Source organism: Ciona intestinalis, chromosome 1 (assembly GCF_000224145.3).
Source record: "Ciona intestinalis chromosome 1, KH, whole genome shotgun sequence".
Lineage (NCBI taxonomy): Eukaryota > Metazoa > Chordata > Ascidiacea > Phlebobranchia > Cionidae > Ciona > Ciona intestinalis.
In genome coordinates, this window is record NC_020166.2 from 999,433 (window position 1) to 1,020,491 (window position 21,059).

The following is a 21,059-nucleotide window of genomic DNA, read 5'->3' on the forward strand; positions in this document are numbered from 1 at the left end:
TATCCCTAAATATCTACATGCGGCTTGTGTAAATACATACCTTCATCACATGGATAATAGGCCATAAGCCACGACGTACACCACTTATTGCTAATCCGCCTTCTCATAATCTAATAATAAACCATCTATACTGTTTCTATGGTCAGCAGCTGCCAGCATATAGCGAGGAATTCAATTTAAATTGATTTTTAACGACGACTAACTGGGTTTTCGGCACTTCATACATTTGCATGGTTGGCCGCCTTTTTAACGAAGAGAGAACTACGCCGTATATTTATAGGTGGCAATAGAGACGCGTGTGTTAGGAAACCGCATTTTTTCGCTTCCGCAAAACGCCCTGAAGCGTAGTTGGCGAGAGCGAAGAACAGAAGAAATTGTTCACTAACAAACGCGCAGTGCCAAGCGCTCGAGTTCTATTCCGCCTTCAGTATTCTATAAGTCAAAGTGCTATTTAAAGGAGAGTAATACTGTAGGAAATATTGAATGTTGTGTAACGCAGTTGTGGAATGTTTTCAATGTAGCTTGATAAGCAAGTCGATTTAGCTTTGTATTTTACGGATGAACGCTTTAAATTAATCTGTTCAGGATTTAGTTCAAGTTGCAGCTGATGAAAATACAGGCTTTGGATTACGGAACTGAATAGATAGAAGTGACCTGGTTGTGGGAAATTTGGAGTAAAATTGGCAAACAAGATGAACGCACTGTTGTTATGGACCGCCTTGTTCGCAAGCCCGTTGCTGGAGTTAACACAAGGAAGAGAACGTAAGAATAAAAATATTTACTTTTCTGTTTAACATGTTGTATTTGGTAATTGGCCGACTTTGGCGTATATTTTATATTCCATTAAATGTTGCACCGTAAGGCATTACCGTATAGAATCAAGTATATTTTAAATAAATTGTTCGTTTTGGTTTTACTATGGTAGTAGTGCGGTGTTTTACAAAGTTCTTTGGAGTTTGAAAATGGGAGATCGGGCGTTCGTTGTGTTGCCTACGGCGGTGCGAAGCTGTCATTACGTCCCCGTAACGTTTAGACTGGTCACTGTAACTTTTACTACGGTGTTTCGTCCCTTGTAACGCTTTGTTCGGTGAACTGTTTTACAATCCCGTGGATCTCAATATATAGTGGGGAAGATGGGACACTTTCCATTCTATTTTCTCGACCCTTTTGGTAATAAATAAGAACAATCAAAGAAATATACAAATGTATTCTTACGACTTCCGCAGACCGTTGTTATTGTTTAAAATCGATCAGGATATTTGGATGTTATGTACTAAAGGTGTCCCAACATACCCCACCTTACTATATTTAGTAAAGTTGAGATCCGTAACATAACGTTGCACCATCGTTTAAGATAACAATTGATTACTTGATTACGTCACAATGTAAATGATTAACGACTACAAGTTGTATGTGCACAGCGGTCAAAGTTGACAAGCGAATCTAGATAATTTAATTTACGAAATTGGCGCAAATAGAATCCAGACTATATATCACTACGTCACAATGTTCACTGTTCGCCTATAAAGCAAAGCGGCGAACATTTAAATCGAATTTCGGTCGCTGCTCAATATAAAGATGTTCTGATAATAGAGTTTAAATAATTTATGTCGTTGTCAATTAAGTTTCGCTACTTCGAAATTATGACAATCGATTAAGGCAAGGGTTGGCACTTCATTATTGTAACTTCTGGTTCAATACGTTCAGCTTTGTTTTAGCTTTTAAAATGAAAATGTATGTGTTCTAGCAAAGTATAATATTTACTAGTCATAAAACATAACTAAATGACCAAAAACATGATGTGTTCTGCATTTCTTGTACAGTAATTTATATTTTATAGATTGGTACATGTTATGCTATTTAAAAAAAAACACAAAAAAATGAATGAATGCGTCTAACTAATGCTTTGAATTGAAAATCGCATGAACTACGTTATTTACTACTACTATGCAAACCACTTTGTTCTCACCAAACTCACATGTTATTCATAATTTTATTTTCTATGTTTATTTAATGGGCACGCGCATGCTTATTATCGGATTTCCATGGTTGAGTAAACGCCTTGCTTTTCGTTTTTGATCTTTCGTACTCACTCGCATGATTCATTGCAATTTGTATCCAGACGTCTTATTTTTTCCGATAGCCGCTTATTTTTGCGACCACTTTGTTTTGAAGGCAAGCAGAGTGATAATATCTTCGTTATGACTCGACCGCTGTGCGATGTTCAATCCTTACGCTCATATATGACGCATACACGGTATGATAAATACGACCCTAAGCTTGGTCACTACGAACAGTCTGGGTTATTGGGGGTTATTTAAATAGGGCATTTCCCGTATTTTAAATTGAACCTTAGAATTTTGTGAATGGGCAGTTGTTTAAAATGTTACTACCATAGTACTGTGGGGTAAAATGGGATACTGTTAGCACGAAAATTTCCATATTTTCTAGTCGTCTTTTTTAACAACGTTTTTTGGAGTTCTGGTGATGCGTTTTTTTAATTCTGTACTTAACTCTTTGTTTACTGCTGAATGAGACAAAAGAGAATGAAAACATATAAGACCATCTTACCCCACCATACTATACGTAGTATATATATATATATATACCACTCATGTATAATAAACATAACCCACATTGAGAAACCGCGTTGCATAAACGTTACACTGAATGTGATAAAAGTCGTAACATAATCAAAACGGGTTCTATACGTAGGTACCGGTATATAACTACTGTCATTAAGTTGTATTTTATATTTTCCCACGACGTAGACGCCAATTACACCATTCGTGTCTATCTACGCATTTCCTATAATGTCGCTCATTTCAAAGTTACCTGTAAAATAATTTATATAACGCAACTCCAATTGCCCCTTTGATTAAATTGGAATTAGAGTGTTACAATACGGTGCTGGAATACGGGGCACATTTAGCACAGAAAAAAAAACAACAAATATCCTGACCGTGTTTTAACAATTAAACAACGATCTATGGGAGTCGTGAGGATACAGTTTTTATAATTCTTTGAATTTTCTTTGTTTTCTATATCAAATGTGACAAGAGAATAGAATGATAAGGTGTCCCATCTTTCCCCACCCTACTGTATATGTAACATTGAGAAGGCGGAAAGTAAAAGTAAATCCATAATGATTATAAAAAGTAAATTTATGTCGCCTGTCTTAAGCTAACGTATAAAATAAATAAAACAGGATATTTTACTATGAAGCGTTTTACCTATACAGATCTCGGGGAAGTTACTAGACTAATGATTCATCAAGGCGTTGTAACTAATCGCCGAATCCTTGCACATCCGCGTTTTTTTTGCGGTGACTGATTTTCGCGGTGATTCAACCAATATATTATGTTACAAAACTACACTCGTGGTAGAATAGTTAAGAAGTGTTGAGTACGATTGCGTGGGGTGAAGTAACTTTCTCCTTAACTCTCCCTGATTGTTGTCTTCGATAGTCAGCTGAGTGTTTGTATTCGGTTGGCAAGTTGTTCTTCATATTCATTATCTCGGGTGCTACGCGTACACAAAACAACAACGAAACACTGTTTTGGTGATGTTTGATTCATAAAGTTAGCGATCTCATTTAAAACATGGGGATATTTTGACTTTTAATTCTACGCCAAATTTGTTTTCCCTTGGAGCATTTAAACTAAATTCTATATTGAATAAATGAATAAATGTGACTTACTTTATCCTCGCGTAGCCGGTTTTGTGTACATTTAATTTGATTTGTATTTGTGACGTATTGTTTCGATTTGTAATTTGCCTTGGAGTGCTAGGATATATTTTGACTTTTAATTCTACGGGTTAGTGGGGGACTTTAGTTGATACGTTTATTCAATATAGAAATACACACTTAACGCTGGTAACTAATTTAAATTAGCATAAGCGTCATATATATGCGTGTACATATGGATGTGTTTTCCTTGGCAGAACTATAACACAGGTCCACGCGGATCCTGGCAGAACCATATTTACAATAGACAACCCCAACGGTATATTTGTGGTTCTTATCTATTTACTCATATATACCAACGCACACTTTCCCTTTCCACTGTATTTTATTACGGATTAATAAATAACACATAAATCTCCCGAATTTTCTATTGATAAATTTAATAGCCATGTCGAATTCACGATTTAGAAAACGCTTTAAACGTACTTTGTTAATGTAGACTAAAATGTACAGCATATAATTAGCCCAATAATGATTTTCTGGGGAACTTGGTTTACATATTCATCGGGATAAAATTGACTTAAATATTGGACGTTGGTCCACACAATGAAATTATGGCGTTGTTAATTGTTTAAAACACGATCGGTATATTAGGAGATTATCTGCTAAAAATGTCCCATCTTTCTCCAGCCTACTATTTATTAAATGGAATAGTATGATTATACAAAGTTTTTCACAAATTGAAACCAATCCATGATCCATTGTTCCGGTAAAGCATATTTGCGCATGCGCAGAACCGCCTTAATATCGGTCATGCTTAGAGTCGTGTTCGAATCTCATAAGCCGCAGTTAATTCCGCATTTTTCGCCTTCAAATTTCTGTAATTACATCGGTTTCTTTGTAAATTAATGCGCAACTAGATTATCTTATAATTTAATTCGATCTCAATTATTGCCTTACTTTGCATTGGCGCCTTGGACGCTTCATTACCGCCATGTATAGATGCTTGAAACCTGTAATTTACGCGGTAACAGGAACACCAACGCTTGTGTCTTGGCTAAGCCGAGTTTTTCAAAATCATCTTCGGAATTTGGACGGTCGAATAAAACGGATATATGATCGTTAATTATGGCCCCGTGGCAAATTGGTTTACGTTTTATTCGCAGGGCCGGTTCGCACGTACACTGGCTTTATACGTTTTGTGTATTTAAACACCTTATGCTCATTATCGAATTGTAACATGGGTGTCTTCTTATACACCAGATACATGGTGCATTCGTATAAACCTCATGCTTATTATTGAGTTTTAACGTCGGTTCTTACCGTACATTGTGTACAACATACACTGTAACACACTAACACATGGTATGCACCTCATGCTCATCGCCTGTTAGATACATCAAAACAAACCTTACACAAATGTGAAATATACACAAAACCTACTACACCTTTTGCCTATATGTCAAATCAATGTTCGTAGCAAAAAGGAGTCGCATCATATTATACACGCGTCAGTAGTTCAGATTGGGTTTAACGTTCTCTTTGCGGTCACCTTATGTATAAGGATGCTTAGAATCCTTAGAACTCCTAATTGTATCGATGGCCTACTTTAGACGCTTATAGCTGCGACCTCTCAACATGCCATGTGTTTGTTGGATATAGACGTGTTGTGTAGTTTGTATGAGGTGTGTAAGTAAGTAGAAATACTTTAAATTTTAATATGTCTTTTGTTAGGTATGACTTGAACACTATTCCCATGAAAAAGAACATATAAATTATATTTTTTTTTCATTTTTTGTCTTAGTAGGGTGGGGGAAGATGGGGCACCTTTAGCACGTAATATCCAAATATCCTGAATGTGTTTTAAACAATTAACAACGGTCTATGAGGGTCGTGACGAAACGGTTGTATAGTACTGGAATGTTCTTTGCTTACTACCAAATGGGCCGAGAAAATAAAATGAAAAGGTGTTCCATCTTCCACCACCCAACTATACTTTAATTTTGAATGCGTATTTCGTATAAGTCTTACTTGAATAATATTCCCACGAAAGAACAAATAAGTTACATTACTTCTTTTATTTTTTGTCCTTGTTTTGCTTTATATACAGGTCCACGTCATTTTTTTTTGTGAATTCCACAAGTTTGAATGCATTTATTAAACATACAAAATCCAATGTTAAAAGTAAACCTTTAATCCAAGATCAAAGCCACTCTCGTTCCACTGCGTTCTTTGGCACGCATAAGTCGATGTTTCTGCTTCAGAAAATTTATTGCTGTATAAAAAGCAAGCCGGTGACTGACATAAGTCAATTTGCTCGAGCTGTGTATTCAGAAACATTCAAAACCGCTGGAGTTCTGCTTAAAGAAATCGTTCAATTTTTATCTTTTGTTGGAAAGTCTGTTTCATCTTTATTGTGTGTTTAATTCCCGTGGGCTTCACGCTTAGTTTAAATACGAAGTTGGAAAGCAAATATTTACATGTGCTGATTAGCCCGCTGTGGAAAAAGTGTGTGTGTGTGGCGAGCACATTTCCTTTGGCAAATACCTACAAGTATGTTTGATACGTCCGCAGGTGTAACGTGTATAATAGGCACCCTGCTTGGGTGATAACAGCCCGGCCGTTTCCAATTGTTCGCATTTCAATAGCACGTCAATACGTCCAATTCGAAACACCACATCGCGTGCGTAAAGTATCGGGGGTAAAATTAAACATTTTTTCGCGAATTTGGCCGGCGTTGCTAAAAAAGACACCGAGATGGCGGAGTCTGTGTAAGCTAAAGTGTCAGAATACTTGGTGTAACGGTAAACTTCCCAGCTGCTTAACTGGAGAGCCAAGATCCGCTCTCTCGCTCCAAACGGGTAACTCGTATTACTTCTCATGCACAAATATTAATCAAATATTTTCGCCCCATATCAGTCTCCGCCTGACCTATTAACTATATGAGGAAATATAATGTACATATTTGACACGGACGTGTGAGATCTGGCACATCTTGAAACAGCAAATTAAATTGTTATTGGCTATAAATCGTTAAGACATCCGGTATTAAACTCTTGGCATCTTAAACCACAGATATATATCACCAACAACAAATGTATTTTGTTTGAAATAATTTGTTACAGTTTTTTGTTAGTCGACTCATTTCCGATTGTAACGGTTAGTTGTTAATCCTGCGTATCCTTTTAACTACATACTAAAATATCGTATTCATTTTACTACAAAGTTTATTCTCACAAGTTTTTAAAGTTATTATACAGACTGCCGTTATCCTGCGACCCTTCTTTATTTTGATACTGATGTGTCCATCGGGTTTTGAACCTCAAGATACGCATGTAGTGTATGTCTTATATATCTTTCAATGCAAGCGTAACGCAAACACGGGTTTATGAAAAGCAACGAAGCGTTCATATTTCGGCGCAATGATCGCTAATTATACATACATGGTGAGATGGTTCTGGGAGCTTGTAATTGGATTTCTCCTCATTATACCAAGGATGGAACGTGTTTGGTCACGGTCTATAGGTTTTAAAGCGAAGCATCGCAGGATATTGGCTTCCATAAAAACTGGAGAATAAATACCGACCTTGATCGCCGCTGATGGATGGCATTATATATTGCGTATATGATAGAAGGTGTACGTAGAACGTGAACTTGCAATGTTTGTGACAATTTTAAGCTGTCACTGAAATGTACTAAGTCCCATCCTTGTTTACTGCGAGTTTCCGTCAATGTTTGTTTTGATAATTGAAAAATTGGCGTCGCGGTGCTTACAACATCAACTATGCGAATATCGACATCTAATGCAACGAAATATACGTATAGTTACTAACGTAGGGTTAAATCAAATACTTTATGCGACAATGTTAATACTTATGGAAAACGTACTTTGCTTTTGTGAAAATTTCACAGCATATTATTAAGACAATTTCACATCATTGATATAACATGGTGTAGCATACAGATACAACAATGTATTAACACAGGCTGCGTAGCTACTACTCTATTTTTTAAGACAAACAGCGACTTTATAAAATATGTTTGTTTCAGAAATCCTCCTGGACACAAGAACTGCACTGTCGGATTTAGGATGGACGAAGTCACAAGGTTCCGAGGTACGTCACCTAATATCCGTGCTATGAAGTACCATATGTTCGACGTGATAACAGATTAGCGGTTATTGCTTTGTGTGCAACAAAAATAAAAGTCTGTCTAATGACGTCAAAAGGAAGTCTTGATAAAACCGCACTCATAAATCTTCTCCATAAACCACCTTTATTGCTTTTTTGCGAAGAATTTAATTCAAAATTCGTCTTATCATAACAAACAACTTTTACAGTTTTTACGAACATAACTTTCTTTTGATTTGCACCTGTTTCGAATGCGAATATTAATTTTCTAAACAGCATGAAAAAGTAATTTATGCAGTACTGTGGGGGAAGATGGGACACCTTTAGCACATAATATCCAAATATCCTGATCGTGTTTTAAACAATTAACAACGGTCTACGGGAGTCGTGAAAAAACATTTTATAATATTTTTAATGTTCTTTGTTTACTATACCAAATGGGACGATAAAATTTAATTAAAAAGCGTCCCATCTTCACCCACACTATATCACTGCCTTTAGAAAACATGGTAAACTGTCTCTGCCCGAAATGCGATTGACTGTTTACCATATAAGGGAGAAACGCTTAAATCGTTCGTAGACTTGAAATTCCTCACTGAGCTGTGCTCACTTAACCGTTGGTTTCCTTTTATAAACCCTAACTATTGTACCATTTGTTTGCAATTTAAAATCCGAAACTAAATTCTGGTTTTGTGAAAATAAAAAAATATTTTTTTTTTGAAATTTAAGTTTTTAGGCAATGTTTTGAATTTTTTTTTTTGGAAACTCCTAATAACATCTGTTGTTCAGTGGTTTTTCTAGAATAGATACTCTCAACCACCTGAACTGTTAATTTATTGCTGTGAATTCTAGTGTTATGTATAGTTCCCATATGTTTCAATTAAGTCGTAGTAGTTTCAGAGTCATTGTGATATATTCCCTTAATGCTGCACTGGTCTGGTACACACATGAAACTTATTACATGATAACAGAATGTATTCAAAAGCAGCGAGCAAAGTAACTATAAAAATATTTCGCCATAACTGGGCTAAATCAGTTCTCTGTTCAAATTGCGTTTTAGAATAATACTAATAGGCCAGATATTTTGTTGCTGATTAAGTAGTAGTTGGTCATTTCAAAGCCATTTGTTATTTGAAGTTATAAACGCTACATTGACACCCAAGATGGCCCACACCCAAATAGAGTTGCCTTATCATAGATTAATGCGACCCAGCTTGTCCCAAACAACTTTGTTAATGAGGTGGGCACGATATAAACCAGAGAGGCTTTCCAAGTCTGAACATAAGTGTCTTGTGAACAGGCCAGCTTTGGATCGAGTCTTAAGTGATACAGATTCCTTATGTGCCTGTGGTAGAAACGTTCACATATCGAGCGGTTGATAAGAACATGATAGACAACATACAAAGGCCTTGTAATATGGGTGGTCACTCCAATACTGGTCACAGTCAAACTCCCACTTTCAAGTCTTTTGTTTCTAACTTTTCGGTGTTTGCTTTGTTGTGGCCATTTCTATGTTGTTCTAAGTTGTGGCCACTTCTATGTTGTTTATTCCACCTGTTTCCGTGCTTGCGTTAAAGGTCTCTGAACTTTTTGTTGTGTCTGCTGATAAAATGTTCTAATGGTGTTTCTATTAACAAGTCTGCTGTAGGAATAGTTGTATCTGAAAACTGTAACCTTTGAATGTGTTCTTTCTGCAATGTCGGTGGTATATTAAACTTCAAATTAAGACGTATAAAAGTCAAATTAAGACGTATAGTTGGGTGGGCGAAGAAAGCCGACGTTTGGCACACAGTATCTAAAAACCCTAATCGTGTTTCAAACAACTAACAACGGTGTATGAGAGTCGTAAGCATACGTTAACAATTCTTTGAATGTTCAAATGGTACAAGAAAATAGAATGAACAGCTGCCTCATCTTTCTCCACCCTACTATATAATATGCCAGCCCGAAACGTTTATTATGAGTTTAATTTAAAATGTGCAATACCAAAAAACCATAGCCTGTGGCCGGACCAAGTTCAGTTTACTCTGGTATGCATGACCATTGAAGCATTCGCGCGAGTCGTATTGTTTTGGCAGGCACCATTCAACGGGAATGGAATGCAGACTTTTTAACGACGTCTGCTACAATAACCTGCTTGTGTTTGACGAATCTTAATGCGCAGGCTATGGGTAATTTGCCCAACGCATTTATCATTGAACGATAAGCTAAGTTTCAACATGTTATTAACACCAAACGCCACGCCGCATCGTGACGTCGTCGTTCCCACCTGGCTATTAACTTATCACCAGATGATTATGACGACGACGATGGTGGCGAGAAAACAAGAATATAGCACTTATAGGGGTAGTTAGGGGTCTGGGGTTGGCTGACATGATGGGAAAGTAATGTTACTTGCAACTTGTGGTATTTGAAGAGAAGATCATACCTTTTTTTCATTTTTGTATACCGGTCTTTGCATTTACTCTCACTGTACAAAACACCATGTTAAAAAAACATGTTAAAACTTGACAGTGAGCATGAGGTGTATAAATACACCACGTGTGTCTGGTGTATAAGAAGACCCCAATGTTAAAACCTTACAGTGAACATGTGGTGTATAAGTATGAAGGCACCATGTGTATTAGATGTATATACAAAGTCACAAACGTTAAATTTTATGGTCAATATAGGCCTACATATATAATCCTATATCAATATAAAGTGTAACATTACTTTTCAGTGGATGGAGGTAACAGGAGACGATGAAAATCAGAACGAGCGTCGAATGCTCTTTGTATGTCAGATCACCCAACCAAATCAAAACAACTGGCTTCGTACGCAATATATTCGGGTGGATGGAGCAAGACGAATTTATGTTGAAGTACAATTTACTATGAGGTTAGTTTGGACATTATTGGAGAAATGAAACTTATTTTGTTGTATTAAAATGCTGTATTTTATGTATGTAGTGGAGTGGGGTAAGATGGATACTGCTAGCTTATAAAGTCCCATATTTCCCGACGTTTTAAGAATTAAAACACATTGAGTTTTTGGAGGACGACAAAATAGAATGAAAACTTTAACCATTTTATCCCAACCTGTGTGTTAAGTGTATTACTGCATGCTGTTGACTTGTCGTAAATATAATATTACTAAGCAGCACATCTCGTGGAGTTCATAAAATGCATCAGGATATGAACTATATATATAAAATAGAGTGGGGTAAGATGGGACACCTTCGGCACATAATATCTAAATATTCCGATCGTGTTTTAAACAATTACCAACGGTCTATGGGGATCGTGACGATACGGTTTTATAACTCGTTGAGTTTTCTTTGTTTACTACCAAATTGGTCGAGGAAATAAATTAATAAGGTGTCCCATCTTTCCCCACTCCACTGTACATAGCTGTTATCACATACTAGTTTATCGCATACTTGTTTCCCTGTGTTATTACTGGTTCAATTTATTCAGATCGTGTGAGGATGTGCCCAATGTAGCGACATGCAAGGAAACTTTCAATCTATATTATTATGAAACTGATAGAGACGAAGCTACAAGCACATTCCCACCATGGGGTGAGGGGGCTTATGTAAAGGTAGGGTATTACATAGTAATTGCATGAAAAGTAAAAACAATCTTCTAACTCAAAAAAAATAGACGAAATTGTAATATTGTAGTAGTTTTGAGGCAAATATTGTATGCTGGAAATTATCGCCCTTTAAAAAGGCTGTTAATAAAACTAAAAAAGTAAATGAATTGTTGATATTAGAGTAATTCTTAAGACAAACCTTATAAGCTATTGTAACAGCTGTAACGAAATCATTTCTAGCTAAACATAACGTTAATGGATTATATTCACTTCGAATTTGGTTTATTTTCGTCTTGTCGCATCAGATTTTGCCCGTTTACCATATTGTCAAGATATGCGTATTAAGATATCAAGATAATAACACCACCGTGTCAAACCGAAACAGTCGAAGCTGTCAGATATTTTGACATATTGTCCCTAATCTACCATATGCCTGGGTTGCCACTCAACGGGGAGTCGCCAGTTTTGACTGCGATAAAATCAAAACCCAGCAGTCAATGATTGGATTATACTTGGAGTGACGGCGCTAGGTTTTTATGATTTGATTTTTTTGTTCTTGCGCGACTGCTGTTACAAATGTGACAAGCTGGTGACGTAGGTGTAAGTGGATTAGCCCGCGGCCCGCGTCTTTAATGGTGAAGATTTTTGATTGAAACAATTAAATATTTCAGGTAGACACGATTGCCGCGGATCAGCGGTTCCGTCCCGGATCGGATAAAGTTGTGAACTTTGAAAGGAGAAACATTGGTCCGATCTCTAAGAATGGGATTTATCTTGCTATCCAGGTGCGTTGAAGTTTATACGTCTCTTAGGGAGTTTAATTACAGAGCACTCCAACACTTTCACACGCTTAGGACGTCGTGAGATATTAAGTCAGCATGAGGTGTGGGGTGCAACATGAATGTTTGGTGTATAACAATACACCGATTTTATAACTTGATAGTGAGCATGAGGTTTATGAATACACCATATGTGTCTGGTGTATATAAGAAGACACCCGTGTTATAACTCGACAGTGAGCATGAGGTGTTTAAGAATATACCCACAATGCAACTGGACAGTGAGCATGAGGTGTATGAATACACCATATGTGTCTGGTGTATAAAAAGACACCCATGTTCTAACTCGACAGTGTGCATGAGGTGTATGAATACATCATGTGCGTTTGGTGTTAAAGAAGACACCCATGTTATAACTCGACAGTGTGCATGAGGTGTATGTATACACCATAGCTTGCATAAGAAAACTTACAGCACAGGCATAATATACATGGCATATTACCGCAATGCCATGAATGTTACAGCTTTATTATGACTTCAAACACACCATCTGACAATGATAAATCATCAAGTGTTATAATCCATTCAACCTCGCATAATCCATACCAAGTTTAATCCTTTGTGCTCACGATTTAATTCCTGATATTCCTGAATTCCTGTCGTCATCTTGTGTAATAATATTCAAGGAATTCGATGTATATATTTGTATAGACCCTGCAAGATTGCTCTAATGAAAACAGACCGTAACTGCAGTTATAGCAATATTAATTTGTGTTCATTTTAACCCCAACGAAAATTATATGCAATTTTGCATAGCATTCACATTTTAAACTGATACAGTTTTATGCATAGATTTAATTTATAAAGTTTTATCGTTTGATTTTCTATTTTTTTATTTAACATTCTTTCGTAGCCGAAGACGAGCAGACATATTACGTTTGTTTTTATACCGATAGCGTTCGTATTTATAAATTGAATTACCTTTCCATTAAATACAGGACACTGGAGCCTGCGTAGCCATCATGCATGTGAAGGTTTATTACAAATATTGTGGAGAAACTTTGAAGAACCTTGCTTCGTTCAGCCGAACTATATCCGGACCACAAGTTACAGATCTCGTGAAAACAAGAGGCTCGTGTGTGAGGAATGCCATTACTGTAAGTAATCTAGACCATAAGCATAGTTGTGTTCTTATATGAGAGTATACAAGATGTAGTAGGGTGGGGAAAGATGGGCCACTTTGCGTTCTATATTTTCTCGTCCAATTTGATAGTAAACAAAGAACATTTACAGGATTATAAAACCGTATCTTCACGACTCGTATAGACCGTTGTAAATTGTTTAAAACACGTACAGGATATTTAAATATTGTGTGCTAACGGTGTCCCATCTTACCCCACAGTACTATATATATTTTACAAAGAGTATAAATGAAACGACACAACTCGTGTTTCATTTACTTTTAACCTACTGAATGTATTACCATCATTGTATATATTTTAAACTAAATATCTCATTACATTTCGAAGTGGTATTATACATTACGTATTATAGGAGGACGGTCAATACCCGATATATCATTGTGGTGGTATTGGAAACTGGACTGTACCAACTGGGACATGCTTTTGTACAGCGGGATATGAACCTAATTACTCAAGAACCCAGTGTAACGGTAAGTGGGTGTTGGTATCTTTAGCCTGTATATATCGGACGTTGGTGGTCAGTGGCGCAACCAGGAAAAAAAAATAAGGGAAGGGTTTTAATCAATTTTTTTGGGGGGGTTTAGAAGGGGGGGCGGTCGCGACCCCCTAACCCCCCTGGCTGCGCCACTGGTTGTAGTACATCTAAATTGTCAGCCATACATTTAAAAAGAATAAAAAAAAATTCTCACCTACAAAGTTCCACATGTCTGGTATCTTATAAATGTGCACAAGGTGTGTAAAAATAAAATGTAAAAGTTATTTTTGTACAAACCAACAATCTTTCACAAAATTACAAATAAATGTATTAACTTGTAATCAGGCACAAGGTGTGTAAAAACATTACACTGTAAGTTATTTTTGTTTAAACCAATATTCTACTAAAACTGTTGCTGATCGCTGTAGGCCGTATATTAGGCCTAAGGTTTGCCAAACCAACTCAAAACATTGGTTACCCAGTTGTCAAGGCGAGAGCTGCTACAAGATTTATAGTTCACGCGTATTTACATTCGCTTCTGTTATTTCACAACATGGCTTCTCACACATAAACAGGGAAAGCGACCTCGCTTAAGGCCGCAGATTTCATTTAGATAAGAGAAGCACTCGCCCGCATTTTTGTCCAGGAATTCTTGGTCGAAACGCGACGCTGCTTTCAATTGAGATTTATCACCAGAAACAAAATTAGGGAACCGTTACGTCTGCTACTGTCTTTGAACTCTGCAAGGGTCTGTTGCAGAAACTGTGGGTAAATAGTGCATTTTGCTGCTGCCAGGAAATCATCGCTTAGCAAATATATTTAAGAGTGAAAGAAATCTTAAAGAACTGTATAATAAGTAAAATGCGCGTATTTTTCAAACGCATCCAAACGTTAAAGCCAATACTGTACATTCTAACTTTGCTGTATGATAGGTTTCTAACAGTTGTAGGTATAAGGGAAAATATCCAAATGATCTTTAAAACCTACACGTATATTTTTGTGTAGTATATTATTCTCAACCGCAGTTACGTGTGAGATTATAATAAATCTAATAAGGTTTAACATAAAAAAGTTATGCAATCATTTCAAACATTTAGTAAATGAACTGTACACCTTAAAAACATAATTCATAGAACTAAAACACCTATATTTTGTTGTCTAGTTTAATGTGCTTCACGCCAATGACGTGAAATTTAAATATGTTTATTCTTTGCATAAAAGCTTTGCAAACGTTAATTAAATGAACTGTGGACCTTATAACGCGATTGATTGCTCGTGAAATACTTAAGCAAACCATTATAACCGATACGTATATGAGCAACCACGGCACAGGTGCATATCCTGTCTTAACACGGGTAGAGGTGCGTAATCCTGTCTGTATAATAAACAACAGCTCACCACAGAGTTGGTGGGAGACATGGATTCTGTCAGAGTCGGTTGCTTTGTTTGTTTTTGGATACGAAAACCTATTAACTACCCACTAAACGCAGTTCATAACTTGGCTATTAATAGCAACGTTCGTTCTATTGCTTGGTTAGGAGAAATAAACAAATTAATTAACACATAATGACGTAATGATCTATACTAACATACGTACACATGGTACCACACACCGTGAAATATGTGCGTATACTGATAATGGTTTGTTTGCACAGAACTTTGATAAACCTTGTGAAATTTACTGGGGTGTTCTTTGTTTTTTGACTCAAACTCCAATTGTATAAATATAACGAGAATGATTTTGTTTCTGCGATGCTGATATAGCCACAGAGTGACTTGCAACAGCGTACTGAATGTAAACCGCAATATTGTCCTTGTAGATATATGGTTCTATGGGGTAAGATGGATAACAGTTAATACCCAAATTCCAGTGTTTTGAGCAATAAACAACGCTTTTTTAGGGTATAAAACTTTCCTAATATTGTTTGTTTACTACCAAATAAGACTAATAAAGAGAAAAAATCATGCACTATCCTACCTCATCCTGCTGTATATTTATATCAATTTTTCAAAGTATTGAAAGCATATATGTAGCAGGCGTACGGGTTAAACTCTTATCTTGACGGGTATTCGGATAATTTTTCAAACACTAATCCCCGCTAAGCGTGCATACTTTCCTATTGATGTAATCAAACACTTGTATACACCAGTACACGTATATACTGAGAAATTAACTCGGACCGCATGTGCACGACTATTTTTACTTCAAACCGCAACGTGTGGAAGAAATAGCTTCTAATCAGCTTAATGATAAACTGCCACGCAGGAAGTCGTAATGTATATTTACTACACACCTTAAGCCAACGCTATGATGGCATGGTGGCTGAAAGTCAATTTAATGTCATGAAATAATCGCTCAAATTCGAACGTAAGCGACGGCCATGTAATGGGTACGTTGAAGTATTGCTAAATGTTAATTCAAATGGGCACGTTGAAGTATTGCTAAATGTTAATTCAAATGGGCACGTAGGTGGTCGTATATTTCCGGATGCTATTAACCCAGTCATAGTGAAACATAAATAGCTAATGAACTCGTAAAAATAGTTAAATCTCTTTACTAATGGGCGCATATATAAGATGTTCATCCCCAAAGAGAACACGGTCAAAAATAATATAAATGTTTTGAAATCAATAAAATTGCTTTCACAAATCAAACCCCCGAATTAAATAGGTCGGAAATTGCAGACAGTTTCTATTGTGACAAAATATTTGCTCAGAATCGTTTCGACCCCTCCGGCTCTCGTATTATCAGAACGCGAGAGGGTTGTCAACCTTAAATGACCTCTACAAGGCGTCACTTACGAAGTGAAAACGCCCCTTGTCTCGATTAAAAGGATTTGTGAGATTGCATTGTAACTAACGTAGATTATCTCGCTCTACGTAATCCACTACTTTCACCCTGATCTGACCTGGCCAAGAGTTCGTGGCCAGGTCTTCTTAATTACCGATGACCACGTAGACTTTCTAAACGTTGGGGACTCTTTAACAAACTTTAACAAACTAGAAAAAGTTTCTTTATTAATAACACAATTATGACGTGACAGTTGTGTAATTGTGAGTCATATACACGTCATTATGAACGCACTTGATGTATATTCCCGCCTAAGTCGATAGGATTTTTCAAACGAAGTGTTTCATGACGTTTGATTGACAGGTCACAACAGGTTCTACTTGGTTCCACTAGGTTTGGTATTTTGTTCAACCACACATATCAGTAAACATCCACAAACTTGATATATCTCTGTGTTGAAGTTTGTATATTATTTATATAACTATAAGCTTACTCGACCATACGTACTTATAGTACTGCTGTTGGGTAATATGGGACATCTTTAGCACATAATATCCAAATACCCTGATTCAGTTTTAAACAATCAACAACGGTTTATGAAAGTCGTGGGATTACAGTTTTATTTTTTCTTTTAATGTTCTTTGTTTACTACCAAATTAAACAAATAGAGCGAAAAGGTGTCCCATCTTACCCCCTTGTATTATATGTTGACGTTGTATTTAAGTTAATCCATATTTCTTCCACAGCATGCGCGAGGAACCGTTACAAGTCAGTTGTGAAGAACGTAGCATGTCGTCGTTGTCCTGCGTACAGTTCATCTAGCAATAGGGGAGCAACTGTATGTGATTGTATGAATGGATACTTTCGCGCGCATGAGGATACAGCAGACCAACCGTGTACAAGTAAGTTATAATTTAAGACTTTCCGCTTCAGCTTATTGGGTATTACGCAACATGGTAATTTTATTTGACTCTTCGAGTAGGATAACGAAAATGCAAAGGCAAAATTCCAAAAAGTTAAGAAGTAATAGTAAATTGGTGCAACGTGCTATGAATAAATTGGATATATAGTAGAGTAGGGGAAAATCGGGACACCTTTAGCACATATTATTTAAATATCCTGATCGTGTTCAAACAATTACCAATGGCCTATGAGAGGCGTGAGGATATACGGTTTTATAATTTTTTGAATGTTTTTTGTTTACTATCAAATGGGACGAGAAAATAAAATGAGAAGGTGTCCCATCTTTCCCTACTCTTCTATACAACATATTTCAAATAATACAAATCGGAAAAAAACTCAAAATTCGTTAAAAATAATTAAAATAGATTTTACTTTTTTATATATTTGAACTATTGATCGAATATTTATGCTTGCTGTCGGGGCAACAACAGTCGTTGTTATGTGGCCTATTTATTCCTTTTCAACTTAGTATTTTGACGACCGGCACACCTGGAACATAATACTTGGTTTAAATGTCCGAATAAGCCGGTTAATATCGGGATATGTTTATGGAATCATAGAATAATTAATGACGTTGACGTATTACTTCAAAGAGATCAAACTCCCATGGTGTGCTATACTTAACACTTCGACTTAGCTAGGGAATATTCCACAAATTTGTTAAGCGCTTATGATAGTAACATAAGGCGTGAAAGGCTTCATATTTCAATACATTTTAGGATTACCGAAACAACAGACGTACAGTAGTGCGTGCCAAGATGTAACCCGCTTGTTACCTTGTACGTCACGTTGACGTAGTGTTATATTCTAGTTTCCCGGGCTATTGTTAAGTCCCTTTTATTCAAGCCGGCATGTACGGGTTACGTATTCGTATCCAGGCCGTACTTTCTATAGCTGATGTTTTTCGAAAGGATCTAAAACCACTTTCGCATTCCAGCGAATCAAAACTGAAAATACGTGTTTTCCTGTCGCATGTACGCGCACGATATAAAACGCTTTATCACAAAAAGGGCGATTAGGGATAAATCAACGCCGCTGTTTTAAACATATATACAGCTTAGCATGTAACTGATACAACATAGCAATTATTTTACTAATATATTTTACTTAACCCTGTATTGAACCTTTAACGGTAAATCACAAAAAGGCGATCAAAGAAAAGGGAACGCCGTTTTTTTAACGTTTAAAAATGGATTATATTATACCTATTTTATATGTTTTGTACAAGTGTTGGCGAATTGGAATAATGTATTTTGTGCTAAGACTGTTGAGACATGACATTACACGACAATATTATTATATTTCGCTTTGTGAGCAATTTCAATCAAGATAATGTGTTTACTGAAGTCGTCTCGATTACAGCAGCTGTCAAGCGTTCATGTATAATTTAGAATTTAAAAGTTTCCAATACATACATAATCGTTGCAATATGCAATCAGGTTGGGAAACTCGTTGGTCCACGAATTATACAACCAGGTTCTGCATCTACATATAACATATTTTATCTTTCAGAACCACCCACTAAAGTAGTGAACCTCTATGCGGCTGTCAATCAAAGTACATCGGTGACGTTGAAGTGGGAAAGACCTTTAAACGAAGGCGGAAGAACTGACCTTACCTACAGGTATGAATACATTATATATATCTACTACTTCAATGTATAGTAGGGTGGGGGACGAGGCTGATCCTGTTTTAAACAATTAACAACGGTCTATATATAGGAGTCGTGAGGATGTAGTTTTATAATTCTTTGAACGTTTATGTTTACTACTAAATGGGACGAGAAAATACAGTTAAAAGGTGTCCCGTCTCCCCCCACCCTACTGTATTGTATAATATAAATGCTTTAAACAATATCCAACATACATATGTATATATCTATTACCGTTAAGCTTGTATCACCTACCTTTGGGGTAGCGAAAAGCTTTATCAACTGGTGAGGTGCATGCGGTAGCACCCTGGGTGTTGGGGTAATATGACAACTTCAATTTAGACTACATCATGTCAGTTCCCCGTCGTCTGTTTCCGTTGGATCCATGGCGTACAGATGTAATTGTCAAAGTATATATACTCATATTTTAATGAGTAATGACAACTTGCCCGGCAAGTCCGTTAACAGTTACACAGCAGATGTTCCACTTAACAAGTGTGAATTATTAGCCAGGGCCCTTGCTGTTTAAGTGCGTCGCAAATTCAATCCTGTAATTAAGATGTTAAAATTATATCCTCGGTATGAGAAATAGTCATCGTTTATTAAAACGTGGTTGCAAATTGCGCGAGAAGTGAATTTCTCAAGGCGATGTCGTTCAAGTCACTTGTCGCTTCGGATTAGAAATGATTTCCGGCTTTAAATAAGCAAAATTTGTTTCCGAAACTGCATTGATCTATTTACCCAACAACCTGCCACCGTTAGCTGTCACTGCGTCGTTCAGGATTAGCGGAAAGTAATGAGAAAGTCATCGTTAACGAAATATTGGGAGAATGCGACAGATTCTCATTTGCGGTAAAACCCGTTGTTTAAAACGGATATCCAGTTACTTTTAGATAAACTTACAGCTTAAACTTAAGCCCGATGAAGAAAAGTTATCTAAGGACTTAAGGTTTATTAGACACGATGCTGATGTTTACATTATAAATTATTTTAAACCAACGACCTCGTGTATTCGCAAAGTCATTCTATCCGGACGCTTAGCTTAAAATAGGTGATGGTATAATCAAGAAACGAAGTATTCTGATATAGTGTTTTAAACAATTAACAACGGTCTATATGGGAGTTGTGATGATACTGTTTTGTAATTCTTTGAATGTTCTTTATTTACTACCGTTTGAGAAAATAGAATGAAGTCCCATCTTCCCTCACCCTACTATATCCTTCAGTTTTAACAGATCTCATTTCTTTCTTCCAGTATTGAATGCTTCCAGTGCCAACCAGGTTTCGTTGATTGCACGCCTTGTACTGAACGCGCTGATTATGAACCACAAAAGACTGGGCTTGTAGCTACACACGTAACAGTGAAAAACCTACGTTTATTTGCATTCTATAAATTCAAGGTGGGTAGACATTAAAACACGAACTACAGAGTAGTTAAACTTAATTAAACGCCAACTTCCGATACCCAGGTGATCGCCACCAACGGTGTAACTGACATAGCCGCAGCGAGTGGTCAGCAACTTTACAACTTCGCATTGGTAAACGTTGAGAGAAATCAAGCAGGTTGGTATAACTACAATTCTATTATATTTTATGTGGGTGAGGTCCCGCACCGTGGCACGCCATGGGTGCTAAGATTTAGACCAGGACCAGCCTCAAGTCTAACTATTATAGAGTAGGGTGGGACAAGATGGGACACCTTTTCATTCCATTTTCTCGTCTCATTTGGTAGTAAACCAAAAAACATTCCAAGAATTCTGAAACCGTATCCTGACGACTCCCATAGACCGTTATTAATTGTTTA

The 21,059-nt window shown here is 36.7% G+C and overlaps 1 protein-coding gene and 1 non-coding gene across 3 annotated transcripts in view; both read left to right on the forward strand.

Annotated features, from left to right (window-relative positions):
* Window positions 1-557: 557 nt before the first annotated feature.
* Window positions 558-21,059, forward strand: part of LOC445709 (ephrin type-A receptor 4) — a 31,077-nt gene continuing 10,575 nt past the window's right edge. For both annotated transcript variants that reach the window (XM_002124536.4, XM_018817810.2), the window contains exons 1-11: window positions 558-762; window positions 7,739-7,803; window positions 10,541-10,698; window positions 11,277-11,400; window positions 12,066-12,179; window positions 13,172-13,330; window positions 13,728-13,845; window positions 17,388-17,543; window positions 19,117-19,228; window positions 20,511-20,655; window positions 20,725-20,818. In XM_002124536.4, the coding sequence (XP_002124572.1) occupies window positions 693-762; window positions 7,739-7,803; window positions 10,541-10,698; window positions 11,277-11,400; window positions 12,066-12,179; window positions 13,172-13,330; window positions 13,728-13,845; window positions 17,388-17,543; window positions 19,117-19,228; window positions 20,511-20,655; window positions 20,725-20,818 (1,315 nt within the window). In that variant the 5' untranslated portion in view covers window positions 558-692. The remainder of the gene's footprint in view (window positions 763-7,738; window positions 7,804-10,540; window positions 10,699-11,276; window positions 11,401-12,065; window positions 12,180-13,171; window positions 13,331-13,727; window positions 13,846-17,387; window positions 17,544-19,116; window positions 19,229-20,510; window positions 20,656-20,724; window positions 20,819-21,059) is intronic.
* On the forward strand, window positions 10,072-10,124 carry mir4140 (microRNA 4140). Its single transcript, NR_034536.1, has one exon. It is a non-coding gene; the product is annotated as a microRNA 4140 (primary transcript).